Source organism: Stomoxys calcitrans, chromosome 1, assembly GCF_963082655.1.
Source record: "Stomoxys calcitrans chromosome 1, idStoCalc2.1, whole genome shotgun sequence".
Classification (NCBI taxonomy): domain Eukaryota; kingdom Metazoa; phylum Arthropoda; class Insecta; order Diptera; family Muscidae; genus Stomoxys; species Stomoxys calcitrans.
The window spans coordinates 74,739,879-74,767,739 of record NC_081552.1 but is presented as its reverse complement, the minus strand read 5'-3'; the positions used below and the strand labels follow the sequence as shown (position 1 = coordinate 74,767,739).

General features: G+C 42.3%; 1 protein-coding gene across 7 annotated transcripts in view; it reads left to right on the top strand.

The window, feature by feature from the left end:
* Positions 1-6,108: 6,108 nt before the first annotated feature.
* Positions 6,109-27,861, top strand: part of LOC106085505 (CTP synthase) — a 158,520-nt gene continuing 136,767 nt past the window's right edge. Inside the window, exons 1-3 of one of the 7 annotated variants that reach the window (XM_059360434.1) lie at positions 6,109-6,124; positions 10,520-10,581; positions 10,649-10,847. In XM_059360434.1, the coding sequence (XP_059216417.1) occupies positions 10,682-10,847 (166 nt within the window). In that variant the 5' untranslated portion in view covers positions 6,109-6,124; positions 10,520-10,581; positions 10,649-10,681. The other 6 variants (XM_059360433.1, XM_059360431.1, XM_059360430.1 and 3 more) reach the window with 6 other exon arrangements.

Below are 27,861 nucleotides of genomic sequence, written 5' to 3'. Positions count from 1 at the left end.
TTGCAGAAATTGTTGCTTATTTGATCTTTTTCGTTTTCATAGGATGGGGGTATAATAACATCGTCAATCCATTTGTAGCTCGTCGAAATAATTATGAGACCCAACAAAGTACATACAGCGGTCAAAAAAAGTATTCATCATTAGCAAAATTGATAATAAATTCACTTATTTTGGGTAATTGAAGAAAATTTAAAGTAAACAAATAATGCAGTTTTATGCAATAGTTTATTTTTCGTAATATGTTTTAAAATAAATTCAAAAAATAAATTTAATTAGCGCAAAAAATGCAATTTTATATAATAACACCAAAAACAGAACAAAAAAAGTATTCATCATTGATGTGCTATCATCAAAGTCAAATTCAAATATTATTTGGGAATCCCCCTTTTCTGTTTTATTTAGTAAAGGAGGCTTTGCCCTTGACAGCAAATATTTAATTTCATTGAAAATATAGTTTTTGTCAAAATGGGTCGTAAGCAAAACGAGGTTTCTGATGAGGTAAAAGTTTTGATAATAAAACACCACAGGAATGGTTTAACTCAAAAAACTATCAGTGAAATATTAAATAGACCACGATCTACAATACAATCCATCATCAGAAAGTGGACAGAAACGAAAACTGTTGACAATAAACCAAGATCTGGTCGACCAAAAGCACTTTCAGTTGGAGATGTGCGTTGGCTAGTGCGGCAAGTTCAGAAATCTCCGAAGACAAATGCGACCATTCTTCGTAAAAACACTATGGAATATTTAGGGAAGTTACTACACAAACAATTCGAAATACACTCAAAAGGCATAGTTACAGAGGAAGAACTGCACGTAAGAAGCCCTTTATAAATAAAATAAACCGAGTGAAAAGGCTAAACTTCGCAAAAATGTATGTAAAACAGCCCGAATCATTTTGGAAAACAGTCATTTTTGCAGACGAGAGCAAGTTTAATCTTTTTGGGTGCGATGGATAGGTCATAGTGTACAGAAAACCAAATACAGAGCTTGAAGAACGAAACACAGTTGCTACTGTAAAACATGGTGGAGGTGGTTTAATGGTTTGGGGGTGTATGGCGGCTTCAGGAGCGGGAAATCTTGAAATTATTAATGGAGTAATGGATCATAAGTATTACATTGACATTTTAAAGAGGAATTAAAAAGATAGTGCTGTAAAACTTGGGCTTGGTAATAACTTTCAATATTATCAAGATAATGACCCCAAACATTCTGCTTTAAATACCAAGATGTGGATGCTGTATAACTGCCCCAAAGTCATTAAAACTCCTCCTCAAAGTCCCGACTTGAACCCAATTGAACATCTTTGGGAACATCTCGAACGCAAATTGAGAACGCGCAATTTTTCGAGCAAGAGTCAAATGCAACAGGTGATAATGGAGGAATGGACTAATATAGACCAAAATATAACCGCTAAATTAGTCCAATCGATGTCAAACCGTTTAAAAGAAGTCATAAGACGCGGTGGTCGAATAACAAAGTATTAATTTTTTTAAATTATGTTATTTATTTTTTTGTTTTTTTTTTGCAATGATGAATACTTTTTTTGTTTAATTTTTTGTGTTCAGCTGTAAAATGGCCCTTTTTGTTCCAATAAATACTATTTTTTTCTTTAAAAACAATGAAATTGTGTACATATATATCACACAAGCACTACTGCATCATTAGTTTAATATGTTTTTATTCCAATTGTCTTTTGTAGACTTATTAAAAAAAAAACATTGAATGATGAATACTTTTTTTGACCGCTGTATGCAGCACTTCCGCGAAAATGTGGCATTTTTTCGGAATTTTGTTTTTTGATGGATAGCGATAGAGGATATCGAATTACGTCTCCTCTCAAAATACCAGACCCGTGCCATGCACCGTTATGAAATGGGAGCGAAAATGACTTTGGTGTAAAGGCTCTATCACACTACATGCTTTTGTCTTATGACATCCCACTTTTTATGTATCATTGGTATTTCATTATGTGTGTCAAAATTGCCCATTTACATCATAAGGCTGGTACTATATTCGTTTATCATAGTTGAAAACACAAATTTTTCACGGTTACTTTTTTAAAACACTGCAAAAACCTCTTTGAAACCATAATACTTTTATGAAGATTTTTGCATCACTAATGAGGGAATGTCCTACTGAATAAAATCAGTAAATTTTTGTTTCAAAATCTATTATCTAAAAACAGTGATCACGAAAAATTGTTGCGAAAAACGAACATAGTACCAGCCAATAGTAAGTAAGCAAATACTTTATTTGAGTCTTCTTATTTTCAGTTACAATGAGAATGTGTTATCACGAATTGTTAACATAACTCTTAGAACTAATATCGTCCTGTTCTTATACACATTGAAGGTAGAGATGCTTCATGCCTCTTCTGAATTTTGAACATAATGGTTAAAAATAAATAAGAATTTATTTCTTCTCACAGAGCATGGCCTGTAAACAATAACAATTATAAATAAAAACTTAACACTTAAAACTAGATAACAGAAAAAAGACTGTTGTTGTTGTAGCAGTTTATTGTGTTCTATCTTTCATCTACTGGATTGTTTTGAGTGTTAAGACCCAGGAACTCTGCGCCGAAGATGGGGTGCGTCCACAGGGACGCGAGCAGTTAAAGGGAGTCGAGTGGGTCTGGCCGAGCAGTTAAACAGGTGACGTGTATCGTGCACGTCGGCATCAATCCTTGCTCTATAGGAGTTGAGGTGGCTGCATCTGCCGGATCGTAAATGAGCCAGAACCACTCTGGTTTGCCGGGGGAGGTCAATTTCTTCAGGTGCAATGGGAGGCGGTCGATCTCTAAGGACTACATTCACCCGGAGGCCAGTTACCGCATCTGCTACCGTGTCTGCATGAATGTTGTCTAGACATGCTTGATATGCTGCTTCATCTAGAGATTCTCTCATGTAGCGCTGAACCTCACGCTCTAGATCATGTAGTTCTACCTTAAGGCTTCTGGGCGGTGGATATTTTTCCACAAGATGATTATTTAGATAGTCTCTGCGATAATAGCCCAAAAGGTATTGCTTAGACAGCATGTAGTTTTGTCTTCGCACTGGTAGGATCTTTGTCTCCGGATGGAGGTGGTCTACATGAGAACTGAGGAGACAGTCCGTCGCAGTTCGGAGGGCGGCATTCTGACAGATCTGAATATTATTCCACTGCGTGGCACAAAGTTGACGAGACCACACTGGCGCTGCATAACTTACGTACGTGGTCAACAAGTTTTCTTTGTCTGCACACCAAGTGCTGCCAGCAAGTGACTTGAGGACCTTGTTTCTACTTTTGACTTTATCGCAGATTGCTGTGGCATATGAGGAGAATATGTAAGAGCTGTCAAATGTAACGCCAAGTATTTTGGGACACTTGATGGTCGGAATCATTTCTCCATCGACCATCACAGTCTGTTCAGTATTCACCTCACTCGTATTTGTATTGAACAATGTGGCTGAAGATTTGGTGGCGAATATATTCAGATTTCTTACAGCAAAATATGAGGCAAGTTCGTTGAGGTAGAAGTTTTTAAAACAACCACCTATGTCATTTTTACATCTCACCATAGTAGATTGCTATCATTCGACACACGCTCCAAATCCAACATTTTGGTAAGGGCAAGAAAGTCAACTCTTACCCTATACGACTAGAAGAGAGCTATTGGCAAAAGTTGGGTGTTTAAACCGCATGTCATGCACTGGGTATATACTGCGGTTGCCAGACCTATAATGTTATATGGTGTTGTGGTCTGGTGGACGACGGACATCATAACTAGACAAATTGCTGCGACCACTGCTGTGAGCCTAAGGGGGCTTTTCATTTGGTCATGCGGCTCCTACGGACACTGTGTTATTCTTGATACAATGCCCGATTTCCCAGGCATTACACATTGCCTGAGCCGCTTATTGATAAAAAGTTTTGTACCACTATTCCAAATAGAATCTATTGGAACTACAATATCCCTGGTAATAAAAGTTGCATAGACTTCTACACGGATGGTTCCAAACTAGACGACCAGGTGGGCTTGGGGTGTACTCTGAAGAACTTGGAATGGTAATATCGAGAAGGTTACCCGAACACTGCAGTGTGTATCAAGCCGAGATCTTTGCGATTAAAGAAGTGGTGGAATGGCTAAGGACACACATCTTACATGTTATCTTCAATCGTAGCTCTGAAGGATTTGAGCCGGCTGTATCTACCGGAACGCACTTGAAGAAGGCTACTCCGGCTTGCCGGCGAGTAAGTTTATTCAGGTGCAATAGGTCGAGGTCGCTTTCCAAGGACTACATTCACCACATCTGTATGAATGTTGTCTAGACCTACTTGGGTGCCGCTCTGTAGTGCTAAACATAAAGCAGCTTCTATTTTTTTATTCTCTTAAGTATGAAGCCGACGTTTTGTGTTTAAAAATATCGATTTGAGCGTGTGTCGAATGATAGCAATCTCTTATGGTCAGATGTAAAAATGACGTAGAGGGTTGTTTTTTACACTGTTGAGAAAAATATTTATGTCATTTTGCTGTGCCAATCGACCATTTTTTCTAACACAAATTTTGAAGTTTGTCAAAAATCAAAAGTAAACAAGATATACGCGTCACATAATAATACAGGAAAAAGCCAGAAAATAATAATTATTTGCGTAATGAATATTTTTAAAAAATATTTTCCATTACTGCTAGCAGTTATATTGCAAATGCGAACGTTGCAATATGGAGATATGGTTATGGAGATGGTAACATGAAGATGATGAACGAAACCCATGCCAGGTTAACAAACTATTGACGTCGTTATAGAAAAATCACTAAACGGCGCCGATATCATTTCAATAAACTACAAACACAAAACTGTAAGTTGTATTAAGTTATGCCGCACACAAGTCGGTTACCAAAACGCAAATGAATTTACAATTACTGACATGGGGCTTTGCTCAATGAAACGTAAAATTTGCCGTGCTGTCAAATATCTTACTAGCCCTGGGCAACCCAAAAATTTTTCATCACACTTAGGCCGTGTGCCGAATGATAGCAAAGTTGTAGGGATAGTAAAAATATGACGTTAAGTGTGGTGAATAATTTTTGAGTAGTTCATGGGCTAGTAAGATTTTTGATAGCACAGCAAATTTTGACGTTTCATTCATGACGTAATTACCAGGTAGTGTACCGTAAACAGCTGAGTACAATTTTTTCTCGCGAAGTGCACTATCTGTCAACGATTTGTGGTTGTATGTGTATATCATAGTAAAGAACCATAACACACACAAATAACGAAAAATGGCGCGAACTAGTTACATACACAAAATCAAAGTTGCACTAATCACTGATTTTGGCAGATAGTGCACTCAATGTTTTGTTGTGGGGCTACTGCCACTACCTGTAAATTAATATCTCTTGATCATTTTCATGTAAAGAGCGTGTGTTGAATGATAGCAATCTCCTACGGTGAAATGTAAAAATGACGCAGGGGGCTGTTTTTTACACTGGTGAGGTAAAGAAATTTATTTTGCTGTGCCAATCGACCAATTTTTCTAATATTGACAAATTTTGACGTTTGGCAAAAATCAACACTACACAAGATGTGCGCGCCACTTAACAATAAAGCTAGAAAATAATAATTATTTTCGCAATGAATATCTTTCAAAGGTATTTTCCAAACACATAACTGCAGTTATATTAAAAATGCTAATATGGAGATATTTACATGAAAATGATGATTCATTTACAGGTAGGGGCGGTTGCCCAACAACAAAATATTGAGTACGCTATCTGTCAAAATCAGTGATTAGTGCAACTCTTATTTTGTGTGTGAGCCAGAACTACTCTGGTTTGTCAGGGGATGTCGACTTCTTCGGGTGCAATGGGTGGCGGTCCTTCTCCAAGGACTACATTCACCCGGTAGCTATTTACCGCATCTGCTACCGTGTCTGCATGAATGTTGTTTAGACCCGCTTGATCTAGAGGTTCTCTCTTGTAGCGCTGTACCTCACGCTCTAAGTCATGTAGATCTACCTTAAGGCGTCTGGGCGGTGGATGCTAATTATATCATGGCTTTTTCAACTTTTTTATTCATTGAAAGCCTACTTCGACTTTGATACAAAAAGTCGACTTTGGGATCCCATACCACATGTGGTTAGTTTGCTAAATTTTTGCAAAAAAACTACTATAAGAAAAACGCGCGGCCAAATTGTAGTATTTAATTTAATGTTCAAACCAATTAAATAGCAAGCTAAGCTGGTATTAATTTCGCAGAGCTGCATACTTATTGCAGTTTTTTGGAACAAATTATTGATTTTGTGCGAAAAGTTGTCGCAAGCAAAATAAAACTGGTAGTGTTGCTCAAGAGAAGCTCACATGCCCACGAATTAAGTAGTGAAAATATGTACGAAATCTTCCGATTGTTTAAGATTTTCTTTGAATTTTTAGGATATTTCGGATTCATCCTAGTTTTTTTTTCATAAAACAAAAAATTCGCCCTATTGCGTGTTTTGTTCGCTTGTTTGAAAACTGCGCCGCCTTCGTCTTCTCCATATCTACAGAGAATTCCCTTAAATAAATTTACTGTTCTTTTTTGCGCCGTTGATTATTCTATACATTGTTGTTCGTAGATGCAATTTGATTTTACATAGTGTGCTGGTCCGAGGGTATTAGGTAAGGTTTAAGTGGCAGTCTGCCATCAGACTCACTTGGACATTTTCGTCCATTGTGTTACCACAACAATTTGCTATCGTTCACTGTCGCTAAATTAGACAGGTTCTCATAGAAATAAGAACCTAAAGTGGAACTCCTGACTACCAGTGCGGGACACACATACAGAAGGTGTTCTATAGTCTCTTCTTCATCGAAGTCCTCACAGCTTCTGCAAAAGTTGTTACTGGAAACCTTCAGTCTTGTAGCATGTTTTGCGATTAGACAGTGACCTGTCATGACGGACACAATGACAAAGACATCTGTTCTAGCTAGTGAGAGCAAAGCGTTAGACCTCTTCATGTCTATCCCATGGCTGCCGATTGTACGTACCGGAATGACCCGTTGAGATGCTTCATCGGCAAGGCCTACCGTCTCAGTGTACAACACTCTGCTACAACAAAAATCTCTTCAAGTCTAGATTAGGCCACATAATTTTGAAATGCTCACAGCTCCCTCTTTGTGTCTCGTAAATTCGTCCGCATTACAATTCCTTGGGATATCTCTGTGGCCTGGCTGCAACAAAAATCTCTTCAAGTCTAGATTAGGCCACATAATTTTGAAATGCTCACAGCTCCCTCTTTGTGTCTCGTAAATTCGTCCGCATTACAATTCCTTGGGATATCTCTGTGGCCCGTACTACATCAAAAATCTCTTCAAGTCTAGATTAGGCCACATAATTTTGAAATGCTCACAGCTCCCTCTTTGTGTCTCGTAAATTCGTCCGCATTACAATTCCTTGGGATATCTCTGTGGCCCGGCACCGTGAACAGGTGAATTTTGAACTGTTCAACCATCTCGTTGAGAGATCTGCCGCAGTAGGGGAACCTTTTCGATATGATCAGTTCTAGATATTAAGAGTACACCAAAGCACACCTGGTCGTCTAGTTGGGAACCATCCGTATAGAAGTCTATGTAACTTCTATTACCAGGGATATAGTTATAAGAAATAGTGGTGCGGTACTTTTTATCAAAAAGCGGTTTAGGCAGGGTGTATCTACTCTGCCTAGAACATCGGACATTGTATCACGGATAACACAGTGTCCGTAGCCGCCACATGACCGAAGATCGCCGTGGGAACAAGGTGGCCATTGGTTATTTAAAGGCGCCAATACCTCGCCTTGCCATATCGAGCATCAAAGGCACTCAGTATTTGTGCAAGAGCCGGTACCGCTCTGCCTCTCACTGAGACTCTCCGCTCGATACCGCTGAGAGATATCTCTAAGAGTGCTGGGAAACTTTCCCTAACTGCAATAGCCACGTTATCAGCATACGCAACCACTTTTACACCTTTTTCTTCCAGACAAAATAATATATTGTTAATGGCTATATTCTGAAGTAGAGGAGACAGTACACCTCCCTCAGATGTTCCTCTGTTGACCCTTCTCTTTAGATCCAAAGATCCCAAGCCTGTCGTAATACATCTTTTAGTAAGTACGTTATTAATAAACTTCCTCACGGTAGAGTTGATGCCTAGAAACTCCAACTTCTTGATGATTGTCGTCGGTTTTACACTATTGAAAGCCCCTTCAATGTCAAGAAATGTATATTTCTTGACAGCGAGAGTATCCTTTATGCAGCCGACTAGGTCGTGAAGGACTGTTTTAGTGGACTTACACTTGCTATATGCATGCTGCTGCCGAGACATGCGATCTCTTGGGTTCTTTGCCCTAAGATATGTTTCTATCAACCTCAATGAAGGATGACAGACTAAATAGGACGAAAATATTTCTATTTCGTATGGTACGGTTGTCCTGCTTTTGGAATGAAAATTACTTTTGTGTCCCTCAATCCCACTGGTATATATGACATTCTGATACAAGCAGACAATATCTCCCTAAGCCAAGGAGCCAGTCTATCAGACACATCTTGTAATTCAACCGGTGATACATCATCAGGGCCTGGCCACTTAAAGGAGCCGTTGCACGAGGCACGTTGTCCGTTGGAGTGTTTCCCAGGAAATGTGTATCAACGAGTAGCTCTAGTGTTTCCTCACTAAACACTGTCCATGCATTCTCTGACTTCTGAATATATCCCACCGCAATAAGTCTCGAGGAGGTTTAGAAGAGATAGACATGCAGAATTTGTGCCGAAATGTATCCCAATCCGTCTTTCTTCTGTTTAGCCGAGGGACCACTTCTGCAGTATCTCCAAGGCTTAAACACATATAACGATGATCAGAGAATCTGTGGTCATCCAACACTTCACAGTCGCATATTCTTGCGCTTACATCTCGGGTCGATCCGGTACGTACAACCGGCTGCCATAGGATTGCCCATATCTGATTATGTGCATTAGTATCACTTCCTACAATAAGGTTCTTTTTCCCTGCAGAAGCTTTTTCAACCAGCAACTTAAGGCTATAGAGAAGCCAGCCAGGAATGGGGGTTATTTATTTCAAGGCTGGCAACTACTGAATCTTCAGCGCTTACCGACAGAAGTATTGTAGAAAAACATTTAAGCTACTCTTTGCAAGGATACAGGCTCTGTGTCTCCCATTCCCCGTACCCCAGAGTAGTTTAAATCCGGGAATTCTTAGTCCACGAACCATTCCTCCACACACCCATGATTCCTGGATAAGAACCACGTAAAATCCCCCTGCCAATTCCAGTGCCGCCGAAGCGCCGTTACAATGTTGGAGATTTATCTGCAGGAATCGGACCATAGTTAGAATTCAGAGTTTCCACCACTGTTGTGTTAGCCTCGTCTTCTGAGTCCGCCAGGAGTTCATCCTCACGAGATTCGTTAGATCTTGTCATGATGAGCTTCCGTACGAATCAAGGGGCAGTTGAGAAAGCAGGGGAACCACTTTTCCTCAAGACACAATCCCATGGCAGCCGGTTGTACCTACCGGAATCCTTCATCGGCAAGGGCGGCCGCCTCGGTGTACAACACACTGCTACAACAACAAGAACAACGATTCCCTTAAATGCTTCACTAGCTGCTGCTGAAGAAGTTTGTTGTGTTCTATCTTTCGTCAGCTTTAAGCTGTATAAGTACTTTTTGAGTTCCGTCCTTTCCCGATGGCCCACAGCCCAATCCAACCAAATGACTCACTCACACAGGGCTTGTCGGGTCCCATTTCGATGCCTTCCCAAGAGTGCGCTATTGGTTGAGGAGGGATATCTTCTTCCTGACTAAATCCAGTGCTGCGCCTGGCCAGATCTCGCCAACCCGAAGGCAATTAGATTGTATCGTCCCCGATACCAGCCTACATCGTTATAAACTGGAAGAGATCCAAGAAATTCCGCAAGAACATCGGAGTATGCTGATGACAGTCCATTGACTATCCCACTCCAATAGTTCCTAGGTAAGCAGCCCTGTTCTTCTCCCTTGCCGACCACTGCCATCACCAAGCTGTCCCTAGCGACATAAGCAAAGGTTCTTGGATCCATCCGACTATTGTTCGCCCTAGTTCTTTTAGGCATGGGATGCCCTCCAGGTAACAGCAGCCTTTTGGCTGACTGTAGTGCAGTTTCGGAATCTAGACAAAATCTCAGGATCATTCGCACCAAGCCCCTCAATAAACTTGACAGCGATGCGCCTTCTATTATTCCAACCTCTTGCCTTACCGGGGAAGACCCATGGCCTAGGCAATTTGTAGGCATGCGAGGATATGATAGGTTCAGCCTTGCCCCTACTGACCAGTAGTCTCGGCTAGTGGAGCATGGAACAGCCGCTCCACCAGTCGAGGTTTCAGTACCAGACAACATGCTACGGCCTGCAGCTGTTGGATCTTTGCAGTCCATTCTAAGCCTACTCCCGGCCTCTAGATTTTCCGCTTCACTCGAAACAGGCGCAGATAGCTTTCCGAAAATAACTACCTATTACGAGTTACAGAAAAATTCTTGCGGAGCGAAATAACAAAACGTCCGCTCCACTCAACAGTTCAAACAAGAAAGGTATTGTAAAATTTCATTTTTTGCTCGTTTTGGCATTATTGAATTCTATTCAAATTTTTTATTTTAGATTTTAACTTGTAAACTAAACAATTCAAACAAAATGAAATACATTTTAGTAACCGGTGGTGTTATAAGCGGTGTTGGCAAAGGGGTCATTGCCTCATCGTTCGGTACTTTATTGAAATCGTGTGGTTTGGATGTTACCTCCATAAAAATCGATCCATACATCAACATAGATGCCGGCACATTCTCACCTTATGAGCATGGTAAGTGTAATTTCCCTTAACTTTACTTGTACTTTATTTCAAAGTGGAAGTTTATTTTTATTTACTTAATCAACTCGAACCCAAGTTGTTGTATCGACCCCTAACCGCCAAAAAGATGTTAGTGCCAAAATCAAAACTTTACAGCAAAATATTTTTATTCAATAAATCATAGTATAACATATATTGAAATTTGAACTTTATATATGTTTCACTTCTTTGGCTGATGAATTTAGTGGCAAACAAGTAAAAGCGTGTTAAGGTCAGCCAGGCCGAATCGTATATACCCTCCACCATGAATCGCATTTGTCAAGTTCTTTAAATGACTAGCAATATATATATATGAGCTACATCAAGTTATTCACCGATATGGATCGTACTTGTCATAGCTGTTAGAAGTCGTAGAAATCATTGAAAAATATCACCTCCAAAATGTCATCAAATCGAGTAATAATTGCGCCTTCAAGAGGTTCAGAAAGTCATATTGGGAGATCGGTTTATATGGCAGCTATGTCAGGTTATGAACCCATTTAGACCATACTTGACACAGTTATTGGAAGTCATACCAAAACATATGCAACATTTCAGCCAAATTGGATAAAAATTGCGCCGCCTAGGACTCAATATGTCAAATTAGGTGTTCGATTTATTTGGCGGCTATATCTGGTTATAGACCGATTTAGACGATACTAGGCACAGTTGCTGGAAGTCATACTATTGTAAAACGACATGTGCAAACATGTTTCAGCCAAATTCGATAACAATCGCGCCCTCTAGAGGCTCAGGAAGTCTAATCCTATGGTGGAGGATATAAAAAATGTATGCATTTTAGTAAAGAGTTTTTTTAGCAATTGAGAGGTAAGTGCAATTAATACCATTGTTTGAAAGTCACAATATACAACCGATTTGCATGTAATTTGCAACATAGATTCATATTACACACTTAGGCATTAGTGCTAAATTTGTTTTATATCCGACTATACGGATATATTGGGTTACCCAAAAAGTAATTGCGGATTTTTTAAAAGAAAGTAAATGCATTTTTAATAAAACTTAGAATGAACTTTAATCAAATAAACATTTTTTACACTTTTTTTCCAAAGCAAGCTAAAAGTAACAGCTGATAACTGACAGAAGAAAGAATGCAATTACAGAGTCACAAGCTGTGAAAAAATTTGTCAACGCCGACTTTATGAAAAATCCGCAATTACTTTTTGGGCAACCCAATAGCTGCCATATAGACCGATCTCCACATTTAGGGTCTGAAACTCATAAAAATCGCATTTATTATCCGATTCCTCTGTATTTTAGAACAGTGAATTGTATAAAGCCTCGAGCACTTCAGTCCGAATATGGTTGAGATGAGACTATATTTGGATATAGCTGTCATATAGACCGATCTCCCCATATATGGTCTTGTGCCATAATCGGCGCATTTGTTATCCGATTCCGCTGAAATTTAGAACAGATATTTGGTTGGGGTCCTCAACATACTCTGAATATGGTCCAGATCGGACTCTTTTATATAGCTACCGTATAGACCGATCTGCGATTAAAAGTATAAAGAATGGGCCCAAATTGTATTTAATACCCGATATCAACGAAATTTGTAACTGTGAGTTTTTTTGAAACCTCAAAACCTTTGTCCGATATAGTCTAGATCGGAACGTAACAAGATAAAGCTGTATAAATGTATATCGAATAAAATTCTTGCGTTATAAAAGGGATTTTTTATCAGATTTCGGCACGTTTTTAAATTGCTTTATTTGCTTTAATAGTACTTATAATCGGTGATTTGGTGCGGACTGAAGTGGATGAAGCTGGGCCGCTCCGCTCGTCCCAAATATATCAAATCCGCAATCTCTTCCCCAACTCGTTTAATTTAAATTCTATATTTTCCAATCGACCCATAATTCCGTCTTGGGGACTTTCTTTAGGTGTCCCCAAATTTGGATAAGACCATCGTACTTTTTTTTCCAAACGACTTTTATTTGCGTTCCATATTGTCCGGAATGACCAATGTGAGCTTATTGGCGACGCCAAATTTGAATATTTGATTTCCACTTTCAAAGACTTTATATTTGAGTCCAATATTGTCCCGGTCAACCAAAATATTCCTTTGGCGGCTTGCCTGGCATACACCCTGCCCCTGATATACTTAGCCCTGCTTGGAAACAACCGATTCGTAATCTACTTCCAAATATAAAACGTTTTGTTATGATAACTTAAATATATATCGAGGTTACTTTTTATACCCTCCACCATAAGATGGGGGGTATACTAATTTCGTCATTCTGATTGTAACTACTCGAAATATTCGTCTGAGACCCCATAAAGTATATATATTCTTGATCGTCGTGAAATTTTATGTCGATCTAGCCATGTCCGTCCGTCTGTGCGTCCGTCCGTCCGTCTGTCCGTCCGTCCGTCTGTCTGTCGAAAGCACGCTAACTTCCGAAGGAGTAAAGCTAGCCGCTTGAAATTTTGCACAAATACTTCTTATTAGTGTAGGTCGGTTGGTATTGTAAATGGGCCATATCGGTCCATGTTTTGATATAGCTGCCATATAAACCGATATTGGGTCTTGACTTCTTGAGCCTCTAGAGTGCGCAATTCTTATCCGATTGGAATGAAATTTTGCACGACGTGTTTTGTTACGATATCCAACAACTGTGCCAAGTATGGTTCAAATCGCTCCATAACCTGATATAGCTGCCATATAAACCGATCTGGGGACTTGACTTCTTGAGCTTCTAGAGGGCGCAATTCCTATCCGATTTGGCTGAAATTTCGCAAGACGTTTTTTATTGTTACTTTCAACAACTGTGTCAAATAAAGTACAAGTCGGTTCATAATCTGATATAGCTGCCATATAAACCGATCTGGGATCTTGACTTCTTGAGCCTCTAGAGGTCGCAATTATTATCCGATTTGCCTGAAATTTTGTACGACGGATTCTTTCATGACCATCAACATACGTGTTTATTATGGTCAGAATCGGTCCATAGCCCGATACAACTCCCATATAAATCGATCTCTCTATTTTACTTTTTGAGCTCACAAAGAGCGCAATTCTTATTCGAATTGGCTGACATTTTACACAGGTCTCCAACATATAATTTAATTGTGGTCCAAACCGGACCATATTTTGATATCGCTCTAATAGCAGAGCAAATCTTTTCTTATATCCTTTTTTTGCCTAAGAAGAGATGCCGGGAAAAGAACTCGACAAATGCGATCCATGGTGGAGGGTATATAAGATTCGGCCCGGGCGAACTTAGCACGCTTTTACTTGTTTAGTATTAAGAGCCCAAAACAAGCCGATTATTGGCTTAGGTGTATGTCCATAATGCCAACTACAGAGGAATAAGTCCTTCCTATCGAATACAAAATACTCTCGAGTGTACTGTGAGAAAGATTAAAACCTAAAGTCAATGAGATAATTGGGCCCTATCAATGCGGCTTTAGAATTGGAAAATACACCCTAGACCAGATATACACACTGCGCCAAATCCTGGACAAACCATAACCTACCATCTCTTTGTTGACTACAAAGCTACTTTCGATCATGTCTGAATTTGGTATCCCGGCAAAATTAATTAGACTCTGCAGAATGACACTTGCCGATACGCGTTCCTCAGTAAGAATAGGAAATAATCTCTTGGAACCATTGGAACCATCAAACGAGGTTTCAGACAAGGAGACAGCCTATCGTGTGATCTCTTTAATATCCTGTTGGAGAATATTATACGAGATGCAGATGTGACTAGATATGACACGCTAATCACAATATGACGAGTTATTGGCGCCTTTAAATAACCAATGGCCATCTTGTTCCCGTGGCGATCGGTCCTTTGGACTGGAACGAGCTTGCTCACACAGGAGCTTAACAAGGATCGCCACCTCCACATGAAAATATGGCTACAACAACAACCACAACTGATCACAAGAGAGCACATGCTACTCGCCTATACCGGCGACATCATGATCATAGGTCGGTCAGCGGAATAGTAACTGCAGCCTTCGAAAGAATCGGAAGAGAGTCAATGAAAATGGGTCTGGCAATAAATGGAGATAAGATGAAATGGATGGTTTCAACTCCCAAACGCCTTGTAACACCGATCAGATAAAGAAAATGGAAAAAGTTTGTCACCACAACTTTGAGATAGTCGGCAACGTTATCTACCTCGGCACCGCCGTAACCGAAACGAATGACACCAGTTTTGAAATAAAGCGAAAAATAATACTGGCAAACAGATGCTACTTTGGATTAAGTAAGCAGTTTAGAAACAAAGCCACCTCTCCACAGACGAAGATTACACTATAGATTGCTATATAGAAGCAATCCCATGGCAGCCGGTTGTACGTACCGGATTGACCCGATGGAATCTTCATCGGCAAGGGCTGCCGCCTCAGTGTACGTGTTCGTCTTTTTTCGTCATGGGAGAGGCACATCCCGGAGTGCCTTCTCCGTATGCTTTTGGTCCGTGCCGGGATTGAAAAGAACCCCGGACCCTGGTTCTGTTCCGTTTGCCAGAACCGCCTTCATCATCGGTCAGTGTCGATGAGGTGTAACAGGTGCTTGGAGTCGGTACATTTCCGTTCTTGCTCTGGCCTAACTTCGCTACGGGAGTATAGTCATACTGGCTATGTCGCTAGGTGCTGTGCGAACACAGCCAGCAGTGGGTCACAAGCGTCGCCGTCGTCGCCTTCGGCGTCCTCGTCGTCGGACTATGTGACCCCCCCGACCTCTCCCGTACGGCAATTTATGCAAAGACAGCACCCTAGCCCTACTATTGCCAGGCCAGTGTCGGGAAATGTATCGTTCCTGCAGTTAAACTGCAATGGACTGCGAGGCAAGATTGATGAGATTGTGGATTTTATGAGTCGGAAGAGCATATCGGTCGCAGCGATCCAGGAGACAAAGCTGACTAACACCTGCAGCTTGCACAGTTGTCACGGCTACAATGTGCTACGTAAGGATCGCTCAAGGAATGGAGGTGGGGGATTGGCCTTCGTTATACACCATTCCGTGCAGTATAGACCTATCTCGCCTGCGCTTGACGCTAGTGACCCATACATGGAATGTATGGGGGTAGCAGTCAAGTCTGGTACTGCCGAGATAGAGATATACAACGTGTATATACCGCCGGTTGGCAGCTGTGTCCCGATTAATGGCCAGGCCTACAGCCCCGACATAAGTGGGTTGCTATCTGGCCATAGTCGTCTGGTTCTGGGGGATTTCAATGCACATCACTCGTCATGGCATTCTCCCCTAGGCAACGACCAGCGTGGCATAGCTTTGGCAGAGCAGATAGATAGCTCCACGTTTTGCACGGTGAATGAGGATGCCCCCACTAGGATTACGAGGAGGTGCAGCAGCTCGCCAGACATCTCAATCGCATCCCCTGATCTCCTGAGTGACGTATCCTGGCAAGCCGTCATCTCTTTGGGGTCAGACCACCTCCCCATAATCCTCACCATCGACCGACCACCCGACTTCATAACCTCTGAGCGCCGAACGTTCATCAACTATAAGAAGGCCAATTGGACTGGCTTCAGAGAGTATACCAATCGCCGCTTCAATGAACTGCCACCCCCCTCTGATGTGCTTGTGGCCGAGAGGAAATTCCGAGACATCATCAACGCAGCAGCCGCTCGCTTTATACCAGCCGGTCGAATACCGCAAGTGCGACCCAATTTCCCGGCGCAAGCAGTGGTACTCGCAGACGAGCGTGATGGGATTCGTGCTATGGACCCCGCTAACCCCAGAATCAGCGAGCTGAATCTGGAAATAAACAGGGTAGTTAACGAACATAAGCGGAATTTGTGGCTGGAACACTTGGAGCAATGTAACTTAGGCACCGGTGCAGGCAAATTGTGGGCCACTGTTAAGTCTCTCTCGAACCCCGGTAGACGGGACGACAGGACCTCAGTCACTTTTGCCGAGTTAACCGTGACTGATCCGAAGAGATGCGCCAGGTTGTTCAACCGTCAATTTATCGTGCATCCCGAGAGAGACAGGGCAAGGAGGAGAGCCATTCGCCGTATTCGTGGTCTCCGAGCCGATGAACAGCCAACACAATTTACCGTGGGCGAAGTTACGAATGTCATCCGTGGCGCCAAATCTTCCAAGGCGTTGGGCCCCGACGGAATCTCTACATTGATGCTGAAGAATCTGGATTTACCTGGAGTTGAGTACCTTACCACTGTCCTTAACCTGTCATTGAACACTCTTATAGTTCCCGATGTCTGGAAAATGGGCAGAGTGATCCCGCTACTGAAGCCTGGTAAAGACCCGAGTTTGGGGGAGTCGTACAGACCGATCTCCCTTCTCTCACCAGTGGCTAAGACGCTTGAGGCATTACTCCTCCCGAGCCTCGTAGGAGAATTTCCATTCGCCGAGCATCAACACGGATTTCGGAGACTGCACAGCACAACAACAGCTTTGCATGCCATCACCACACACATTTGCCGTGGCTTCAATCAACCCAGGCCATGTGATAGGACGGTCCTCGTGGCATTGGACCTATCGAAGGCATTCGACACGGTCAGCCATGCCAAATTATTTGAGGACATCGCCAACACGTCCCTCCAGCCAGGCCTTAAACGTTGGGTCGCGAATTATCTGTGTGGCCGCCAGTCATTTGTGGAATTTAGGGATAAGAAGTCAAAACACCGTAGAGTGAAACAGGGAGTTCCCCAAGGCGGGGTGATATCTCCGGCTCTGTTTAACCTCTACCTTTCCTCCATCCCACCTCCTCCAGACGGCATAGAGATCGTATCATATGCGGACGACTGTACGATCTTGGCATCAGGCCCCCCACCCATTGATGACATCTGCGATAGGTTGAACGTCTACCTCAACGAGCTTGCCTCATATTTCGCTGCAAGAAATCTGAAGATATCCGCCACCAAATCTTCAGCCACACTGTTCACTACAAATACGCGTGAGGTGAGTTCTGAGCTGACTGTGATGGTCGATGGAGAATTGATTCCGACCATCAAGTGTCCCAAAATACTTGGCGTCACATTTGACAGCTCCTACACTTTCTCCCCACATGCCACAGCAATCTGCAATAAAGTCAAAAGTAGAAACAAGGTCCTCAAGTCACTCGCTGGCAGCACTTGGGGTGCAGACAAAGAAACCTTGTTGACCACGTACAAAGCAATTGGCCGGTCTGTGGTAAGTTATGCAGCGCCAGTGTGGTCACGTCAGCTTTGTGACACGCAGTGGAATAATATTCAGATCTGTCAGAATGCCGCCCTCCGAACTGCGACGGGCTGCCTCCTTAGTTCTCATGTGGACCACCTCCACCAGGAGACAAAGATCCTACCAGTGCGAAGACATAACTACATGCTGTCTAAGCAATACCTTTTGGGCTGTTATCGCAGATATCATCCAAATCATCATCTTGTGGATAGATACCCACCGCCCAGAAGCCTTAAGGTAGATCTAGATGATCTAGAGCGTGAGGTCCAGCGCTACAAGAGAGAACCTCTAGATCAAGCGGCATATCAAGCGGGTCTGAACAACATTCATGCAGACACGGTAGCAGACGCGTTAACTGGCTACCGGGTGAATGTAGTCCTTGGAGTACGACCGCCACCCATTGCACCCGAAGAAATCGACCTCCCCCGGCAAACCAGAGTGATTCTGGCTCAATTACGTTCCGGCAGATGCAGCCGCCTCAATTCCCACAGAGCTAGGATTGATGCCGACGTGCAAGATGTATGTCCCGACTGTAACCAGGGACCGCACGATACACGTCACCTGTTTAACTGCCCGGCCAGACCCACTCGACTCAGACCCAGATCCCTGTGGACGCACCCCATCTTAGTCGCGGAGTTCCTGGGTCTTGACACTCAACAGAATCAAGCAGACGAAAGATAGTACACAATAAACTGCTACAACAACAACAACAACAACACTATAGAAGACACTGTTACTATCCGTGTTGTTATATGGTTCTGAGGCATGGTACTTGTGAAAGCAGATGAGGCAGTGCTTGGAGTATTTGAGAGAAAGTTTCTTCGCAAAATATATGGACCAGTTTGCGTTAATGGAGAGTATAGGCACCGTATGAACCACGAGCTGTATGAGCTGCATGACGACGATAGCATAGTTACACGTATGATAATACAACGGCTGCGTTGGCTAGGTCATGTTGTCAGAATGGATGAAGAAGCTCCAGCAAAAAAGGCTTTTGAAGGCAAACGCAGTGGTACCCGCAAACCGGGAGACACCTCGAGACTGTGTGTCAGAGGTTATAAAATGAGCGCAGTAGATCGAACAAATGTTCTGTCATAGCCAATTAAAGTAAGTATGTCCGTAGTGGCATGGGGCGATTAATATCCGCACCCTCTTTTCAACCTAACCTACATATTTTTTTGCAGTTATTGCTTAATTTGTTTGAGGTATTTGTGTCTGGGGAAAAAAAAATGTTTAGATTTACACTGTAGAGCATTTCTAAAAATTAAATTCAGTTTCGCACAAATATAAGAGATATGAGATGGACACCCTGTTCCCGCGGCGATCGGTCCTTTGGACCGGAACGAGCTTGCTCGCCTACGGGAGCCTGACGAGGATCGCCACCTTCACATAAAAATGTGGCTACAACAACAACATGTGAGATGTAAACGAAAGATCACTATCAAGTTCAAGGCCAAGAGTTTATAGAAGAAGATGAACCTACCACATTATTCAGAAAAATAATGCTATTTTCTGCATGAACACTTGGCGTTTGTTTTCCCTGTGGGGATCATTCCTGTTTCAGATTGCCTTCAAATAGGTTTTTTTTTAATTGTTCACAAGTTGTTGCTGCCTTTCTATGGCCATAGCAATCTTTTTTGCCATAATGTATCTCCGAAGGTCACACTGTGTATTATTTAATATTAAGTTTTTGTTTATATTCTTGTTCCTTGTCTTTCTACCGCCTATTCTACGTGATCATTGCTGAACAAAAAAGGAAGAGTGGTTTTTGCTATACTTTTTCTTAAGCGTTTTGCATTTGGTTAAAAGCCAAATGAAATGTCGTCGTGTACATTCATACATTCACATCCACAAACAATGCCCACATACATAATAGTGTGCAATTGTTTTCTTGATAGGTATCTGCTGCTTCAATGTTTGCAATAATTGTAGCCCCTTTGGGGTGGTTTACTGGTGGTGGTGGATGGGCAAACAGATAGGTGATGGTAAAGATTATTTAAAGTGCCAAAAGTACAATCCGATGGCAGCCGGCTGTACGCACCGGATTGACCCGATGGAATTTTTCATCGGAAAGGTGTACCGCCCAGTGTACGTATTCGTCCTTTGTTCGTCATGGGAGAGACACATCCCGGAGTGCCTTCCCCGCCGGCTTCTGGTCTGTGCCGCGATTGAAAAAAACCCGGACCCTGGTTCTGTTTGCCAGAACCGCCTCCATCATCGGTCGGTGTCGGTGAGGTGTAATCGGTGCATAGAGTGGGTACATTTTCGATCTTGCTTTGGCCTCACATCACTACGGGAGTATAGTCATTTTGAATATGTTACAAGGTGCTGTGCGAACATAGACAGCAGTGGGTCACAAGCGTCGTCGACGTCGCCTTCTGCGTCCGGTACTGCCAAGGTAGAGTTATACAACGTGTACATACCGCCCGTTTGGTAGCTGTGTCCCAATTAATGGCCAAGCTTAAAACCCCGACATAAGTGGGTTATTATCTGACCATAATTGTGTGGTACTCGCGGAATTTGTGGCTGGAACACTTAGAGCAATGGAACTTAAACACCGGTTTAGGCAAGCTGTGGTCTACTGTTAAGTCACGCTCGAACCTCGGTAGACGGGATGACAGGACCTCAGTCACTTTTGGTGACGTAACCGTGACTGATCCGAAGAGATGCGCCAGGTCACTTGTCGGCAGCACTTGGGGTGCAGAGAAAGAAACCTTGTTGACCACGTACAAAGCAATTGGCCGATCTGTGGTAAGTTATGCAGCGCCAGTGTGGTCCCGTCCGCTCTGTGACACGCATTGGAATAATATTCAGATCTGTCAAAATGCCGCCCTCCGAACTGCGACGGGATGTCTCCTCAGTTCTCACGAGGACCACCTCCATCAGTAGACAAAGATCCTACCAGTACGAAGACATAACTACATGCTGTCTAAGCAATACCTTTTAGGCTGTTATCGCAGAGACCATCCAAATCATCATCCTGTGGATAGATATCCACCGCCCAGAAGCCTTAAGGTAGAACTATATGATCTAGAGCATGAGGTTCAGCGCTACAAGAGAGTACCTCTAGATCAAGAGGCATATCAAGCGGGTCTGAGTGATAAATTTGTAAGTCGAGGAGGATTGGCTGGCGTGTGCCTCAGAACTAGCCCAGTAGGAATTAAGGCGACTGCATCTTTGTGGGGAGGAGCTGTAAGGGCTGTCAAATGTGACACGAACTATTTTGGAATAGTTGGGATAGGTTGAATAGTGAGGATAAGTATCATAACAGAACACAAAGGACTGCGAGCTCACGGTGCGGCAAGTAATAGCGTGTGTAACACATGTGGGGAGGACGGTGGGGCATTTCCTATGTCATTGCCCGGCTTTCGCGTCCAACAGACACCGGTACTTAGGTGGGGACACCTTACCAGGCATGAACCAACTTAGACCTTACCTAACCAAGGATAGGTTGGAGGGTACGGGACTCAACCTCATTTGCCAGCAATTTTACTCTGAAACCTTAGGTCCATTATGTTTGATCCAAAAGAAGGTAGAAAAAGTACTATGTTTGGCCAGGCCATATCTTCGCAACCCACCACCATGAATTCTGCTAAGGATAAAAACAAGATTAACTTAGTGAAAGGGCATAGTTTTGCTTTATGTACGAAATTTCTGCAAAAACCAGGCAAATATTATTGCTTTTGTCGTAGAAAGCTAACCGGGAATCGGTTTATATGGTTATAAACCGAATTGGACAATACTAATCATTGACGTTGGAAGTCATACCAAAACACTATGTGCAAAATGTCAGCCAAATCAAACAACAATTGTTGTTTTCAGAGGCTCAAAACGTCAAATCGGAAGATCGGCTCATATGGGAGCTATGTATATTAGGCTATAAACCTATTGGGACAATACATGACACGTTTATTGGAAGTCGTAACAGAACATTACGTGAAAAATTCACCTAAATCGGATAACTAGCTTTACGCGTTCGACTGCTATCTTGATTTCCACAGACGGACGGACGAACTGGGCTACATCGCCTTAGAATGTCCAGAGGATCAAGAATTTAACTCAATCTAATCTAACGCACTAGATATAAAAGTTATCTCTCACCGACGAGAGCGTCGTCCGTAGCGATAATTTTAGGGTGTGCGATGCTCCCTCCCGTCTTTGCACACCCTGCCGAAGTCCGCCTCCACCTGTGCACAGCTCCCCATCCCTGCTGGCGCAAAACCCAGCAGAGCACAGCATTTCCAATGTATGAAGAAGTAGTTTGCGTTTGCGCATTCTGACTGTCCATGTATGTCGCTATCAGAGAACGGGTAGAATGTCATTTTCATTGCCTATGAACCCATTCGTAAAAAATAATAATATTGTCGTCACCACACATCATTTCGAAATCGCAGCAGTCAACACAATTCATAGAAAGAGAATATGACGAAAGCCGTGCATTGCATTGCATATCTTTTGTTTATCTCAGCCAGCACTCTCAATTACAAAGAATGGTATGAATCATTTTAGTGTTGATTGAATAGAGCTTTATAGCTTTTAATGGGAATATTTTAAAATACTTTTTTTAATTTTTTGTTCTACCCACCATCATAGAATTGGGAAAGGTATTGGGGAAGGAAATACCAAAGAATTTTGGACCCAAGTGCCTGGGGAGCCGTCCTGCATCCAAAAGAACTCCCAACGAACATATAGGCCAATGTGAAATTTAAATAAAAGGGATTTGGAAGCGGGTTTTGTAAACTTGTTTCTTCCGTATAGACTCAAAAACGGCTGAACCAATTTTCATGCAATTGTGCAGTTTGGTCTGGAAGAAGCAAGAGGTTATATAATTTTTGATATCGGAAAGTGGGCGGACCCTCCCCCTTACCCCAAAAGCAACACCCAAAAATAGAAGTGGATCGATTGGGTCATTATGGGACTCAAATGAAAGGTTTTTGGGAGTAGAGTACGAATTTGATATTAACCCGAATCACCCTGAAACTTTTTGGTAAATTTTTATTTGAACGATTTTTCATGACTTATTTCTTGATATAAACTATTCCAATAAAGAGAAGCGACCACTTGTTTGAATAACCCATCTCCCACCTCTCAAAAATATGCAAAAGTACTTCATCATTTCAAACCGTTGCAATTTTATAGTTAAATTACTGTAAAAACTCAGTAAACTCACTGTTAACCCAGGGCGTCGCCCGAGCTCGAAACCCCCTCTAATAGGCATATTGGACGAATGGTATTCGAGTGTAGATTACGAATACGGTCTGGAAGAAGCAAAAGGCTATATAATTTGTTGATATCGGAAAGCTACGCACAAAAATAAAATTGGACTGATCAGGGCAATATGGGACTCAAAAGAAGGGTATTTTGTAGTAGATATTAAAAATTGGGTCCAAGTATCCAGGGAGCCGTTCCCACCATAAACCCCCTTTAAACAGCCATATTGGCCGATAATGGCAATATGAGACTCAAACGAAAGCTATTAATGAGTATAATTCGAAAATGGTATTGACATTTGAGTCAAAGTATTTGGAGGCCGTCATTCCCCAAAAACCCCTTAAAAACAGGCATACAGACCGAGCATTAAAATATGGGACTCAATTGAAAGGTATTAGAAAGTAGAGCACGAAACTAATATCTATTTTTAGGAGCAATTGTCTGGTTGGCCGCCCCACCCCCAAAAGACTCCACAAGCCGGACATATTTATCGACCTTTGTAATATGGGAAAAAAGATATTTGGAGGTAAAACACGAATTTGTTATCCACTTTTGGTACCAAGAGTTTGGAAGCCCGCCCCACCCCCATATCGTCATGTTCGGTAAGAAGTCATGATTGATTTTACGATATTACGATTCAGAGACTGGTTTAAGGGGTAGGGGCGGCCCCCATTTCTTGGACCTCATTTTTAATGTCATATTTGTTGTCTACTCCCGAATATCTTCCATTTAAGTCCCATACTGGCGTGATCATCCGAAATGCCTATTTGGCGCGGTTTTAGGTTAAGAGAGGTTTTTGGGTTTGGAGCGCCCTAGATACATGGACCCAATCGAATTCCTTTAATTTAGGTTCTATATTGTCCCAATCGGACCACTTTTGATTTTGGCGGTGCTGTTGGGGTAAGCGTGTTTTAATTTTTTCTACAATTTCTAAATCCATGTTTCGCACCACATCAAAGTTGTCAACGAATACTGAGCGAATGGTGCGAATCACGAGTTATTTTTAGGGCGCCAGCTTTCATTTTACGAAAATATGAATGCGTTTAAAACCGAATGATTTCAATCTGTTCTCTGATCTCTATCATGGGCTCCAGTGCCTTCAGGAGGAACTCCAAGGAACTCAATGAAGTCTTGCTCTGAAGCCCCAATCCAATTAAGATCCATTCAGGTCTACAGAAGTTCCCGGGAAAGCCGGAGTACCCACGGCCTCTAGAGCCCTTTCCGGGAAATCGACGTCCAACCCGTTAACAAGGAAATACTCTTCTGGTAAATAATATCTCCCGGCCAGGCCCTGGTGTTCGTTGTCAGAATTTTTACGCTATCAAATTTCACATTTAGCGGCTTTCGTACTTTCACTGTCTATGTAGTGAACAATGTGGCTGAAATTTGGTTCCAGAAATCTTCAAATTTCTTGCAGCAAAATAAGCGGCAAGATCGGTTAGTTAGACCTATCGCAGCAGTCAAACGCGGGAGCTTGAAGCCATAATTCGATGTCGTGGGGAGAGTGTGAAATAAATGCAAGATAGAGGGTAAACAGTGTTGGGGATATCATCTTACCTTGGGGACTTTCCTGTTTTACTTTAAGGGACTTGGATTTCTTATCTCTATTTTCCACATACGGCTGGGGATCACACAAAGAATTCACGATGCAAAATTTGCAAATTGGCAGGAAGGACTTGTTGGCTATATCCTCAAAAATAATTGAATGCCTGATCTATGAAAAGCCTTCGATAATTCAAGACCACCGAGGAGTGTCATGTGACATTGCTTGACTTGGTCAAGACCACGGCTAGTATGTGCTGTGGCCCACTATGGACCAGCACAATTTGCTAGTGGTCGGCCCATCGCTTTGTAGTTAGTTAAAACAAGGGTTCCTTGTCCATTTAGGATTGAGCTTTCTTGATAACATTTTGTTTGAGCAACACTTACGTTTCTTAATAGCTGTGGTCGCCTTACGTAGGATACTCCTTTTCGCCTTTTCTCTCAACGACAAAATTTTTTTTCGTTGATTCTGTTTAAAAAAAAATCATTCAAATATTTCATGAAATTTTTCATAGTTTGTAAAATACTTTATTTCATAAACATCAACGTTTCGACATTGATTCCTAATATTATCGATTCGAGTTCCTATCAATATTTATTTGTTAAATGATAGATAAACCTACTTACCCAATGACCTAATTATGAGTGTTAGGTTAGGTTAAGTTAAAAATTTAAGTGTTGTCCTAAATATAAAAAATTGAGTCATTGAATGAAATGGAGACGAATATTGGTAAACAAAAACAATTATTCGACACACTTTTGTTATCACTTTTTGTAAACCTAACGACTTGCTTAATTTTCTGTTGCATGGGTAACAATCTTTAGGATAGGTTTTTAATTCAATCACTTAATTCATTATGTGGCGATATATTGAGAATGCCAGCCTGTCATTGCAAATGGCACGATTATCGTTTTTTTGTTTGTTTGCATTATAACAATAATAAAAAAATGCAGTTCTTCAAGTTCATGCCAGTAACTTGCAAATATTTGTATATTTGTTTGCACTTTTTTTTAATGTTCCTGGCACAATCGTCGGTTTCCTTCAATAGCTCCTCCAAGTTGCGCACCTTTCTGCTTTTAGCTTACTGTAAGAATCTATAATGTAGGTCGAATGCTGTAACATTAACACGTCCCTCTAATTTCAAAGAAGCGTGCTTGATTGGTTTTTATTTATTTCTAAAATCTGTAGTCTGTCAAGTTCAAAAATGTGAAGGTACTCTGTGTGGGCAAGCAGTTTGCAAATGGTTATGGCGTTTAAAAACAACAACTGAATGTGATACCAGTTTCTGTACTTTGGTCTCAGTGAAATGCCGAAAATAACATGGAGAAAGTATTCACCAGAATAGAACCACTGACCCACCTCTATGAACAGCTGTGTGACCCACCTCTATGAATAGCTGTGAGCACCACTCAATCTGGAACGTTGAGGTCCGTTCTGTGTGGTGTTCATTACTGTCACGAGAAGCTTAGCTGCGAGCTACCGGGTGCGTCCACAAGTTGCGGCTAGTGGAATGCTCCATCGGGAGCGGCTGTAACTGCGGTCGCGGACAGTCAGCGGTATCGAGTGGAGAGTCTCAGTGAGAGGTCGGGTGGCACCGGCTCTTGCTGCACTGAGTGCCTATGTTGCACAATATGACAAGGCGAGTTATTGTCGCTTTTAAATAACCAATGACCAACCTGTTTCCACGGCTTGCTCACCTACAGGATATTGTTGTTGTGGTTACAACAACAACAAGGGAAGGTCGGTGGAGACTGCCCTGCACGAAGTTGTGTATAAAATAGAAGAATCCTTCGATGCCAAGACGTACACATTGGTGGTTTCCATTGACATCGAGGGGGCGGAATGACACATTGTCCTTAGAGACTCCATAGAGCATATGCTGAGGAGCAGGTAGATAAATTGCGGGTCTCATGACATAACTAAAAGGGAGAAAGTGGCACAGGGCACGCCACAGGGGGCATTTTATCGCCACTTCTTTGGGTGACCACCATAAATAACCAATTACGGATGCTGATTGAGGAGGGAATTGAACCCGTCTATGCTTTGCAGACGATGTTATAATACTTCTTAGGGGTAAGTATCCGAACCAGCTAAGCAGAAGGGCCGAAAGGGTCTTGCATATGGCATATGACTGGGCTATTCCCAGGGTTCTCAATGTTAACTCAGAAAAGACTGAAATATGCCTGTTCACGAGGAAGGCTAAGGTGGGTCAATTTGACGCACCACGTTTCCGCAAACGATTTCGATATCTGATAAGGTCAAATACTTAGGAGTGATCTTATATGGGAAACCTAATTGTAAGTGTCACATTCAGGTGCGCACTGAGAAGACTCACAGATATTGGACACTATGAAGACGGGCCGTAGGCTCGAAATGGGGCCTGAATCCGAGGATAGTCCACTGGCTCTACAGAAACGTGATTAGACCAATACTTACATACGCCTCAGTAATTTAGTAGACTACTAAGGAGAATAAGTGCAACGTTAGGACAATACAACAAATTCAGAGAACATGTTGTCTTGGCACAGGCGGAGCGATGAGGATCACGCCCACTAGGTCACACGAGACTATTCTAGATATCCGATTAAGGCGATGGAAGAACGGATTGAGGATGGGAGCAGCTCATACCATCGCGGTATAATCGAGGCGACGATAGGAAACCTGGAAGGAAGGGGTTTCCGATCGGGTACCTGAGACGTCAGTCTTGGACCGACGGAACCCTAGTATTGCCGTCTGGAAATCATGTTACATGGATGGATCCGATGGGACCGAGTGGGCCTGGGGGTCTACATCAAGAACCCAGGGTTTGCCTGACCACAACAAGGTCATTCAATCGGGGATCCGGGCTATTACGGTATGTGTGATGTGGTATGGTACTAACGCGAGGACGTCGCGTTAGGGCAATAACAACCAGGAGGATAATGTCCGTATCGTTTGGGTGCTGGACCATAACGGAGTCGATAAACTTGGTTAACCCGAAGCCTTTCGAGTCGACGCAGTCCGATTTAAGGGCGTGGGCGACAAACGCGGATGTAACACTGTGGAAACAG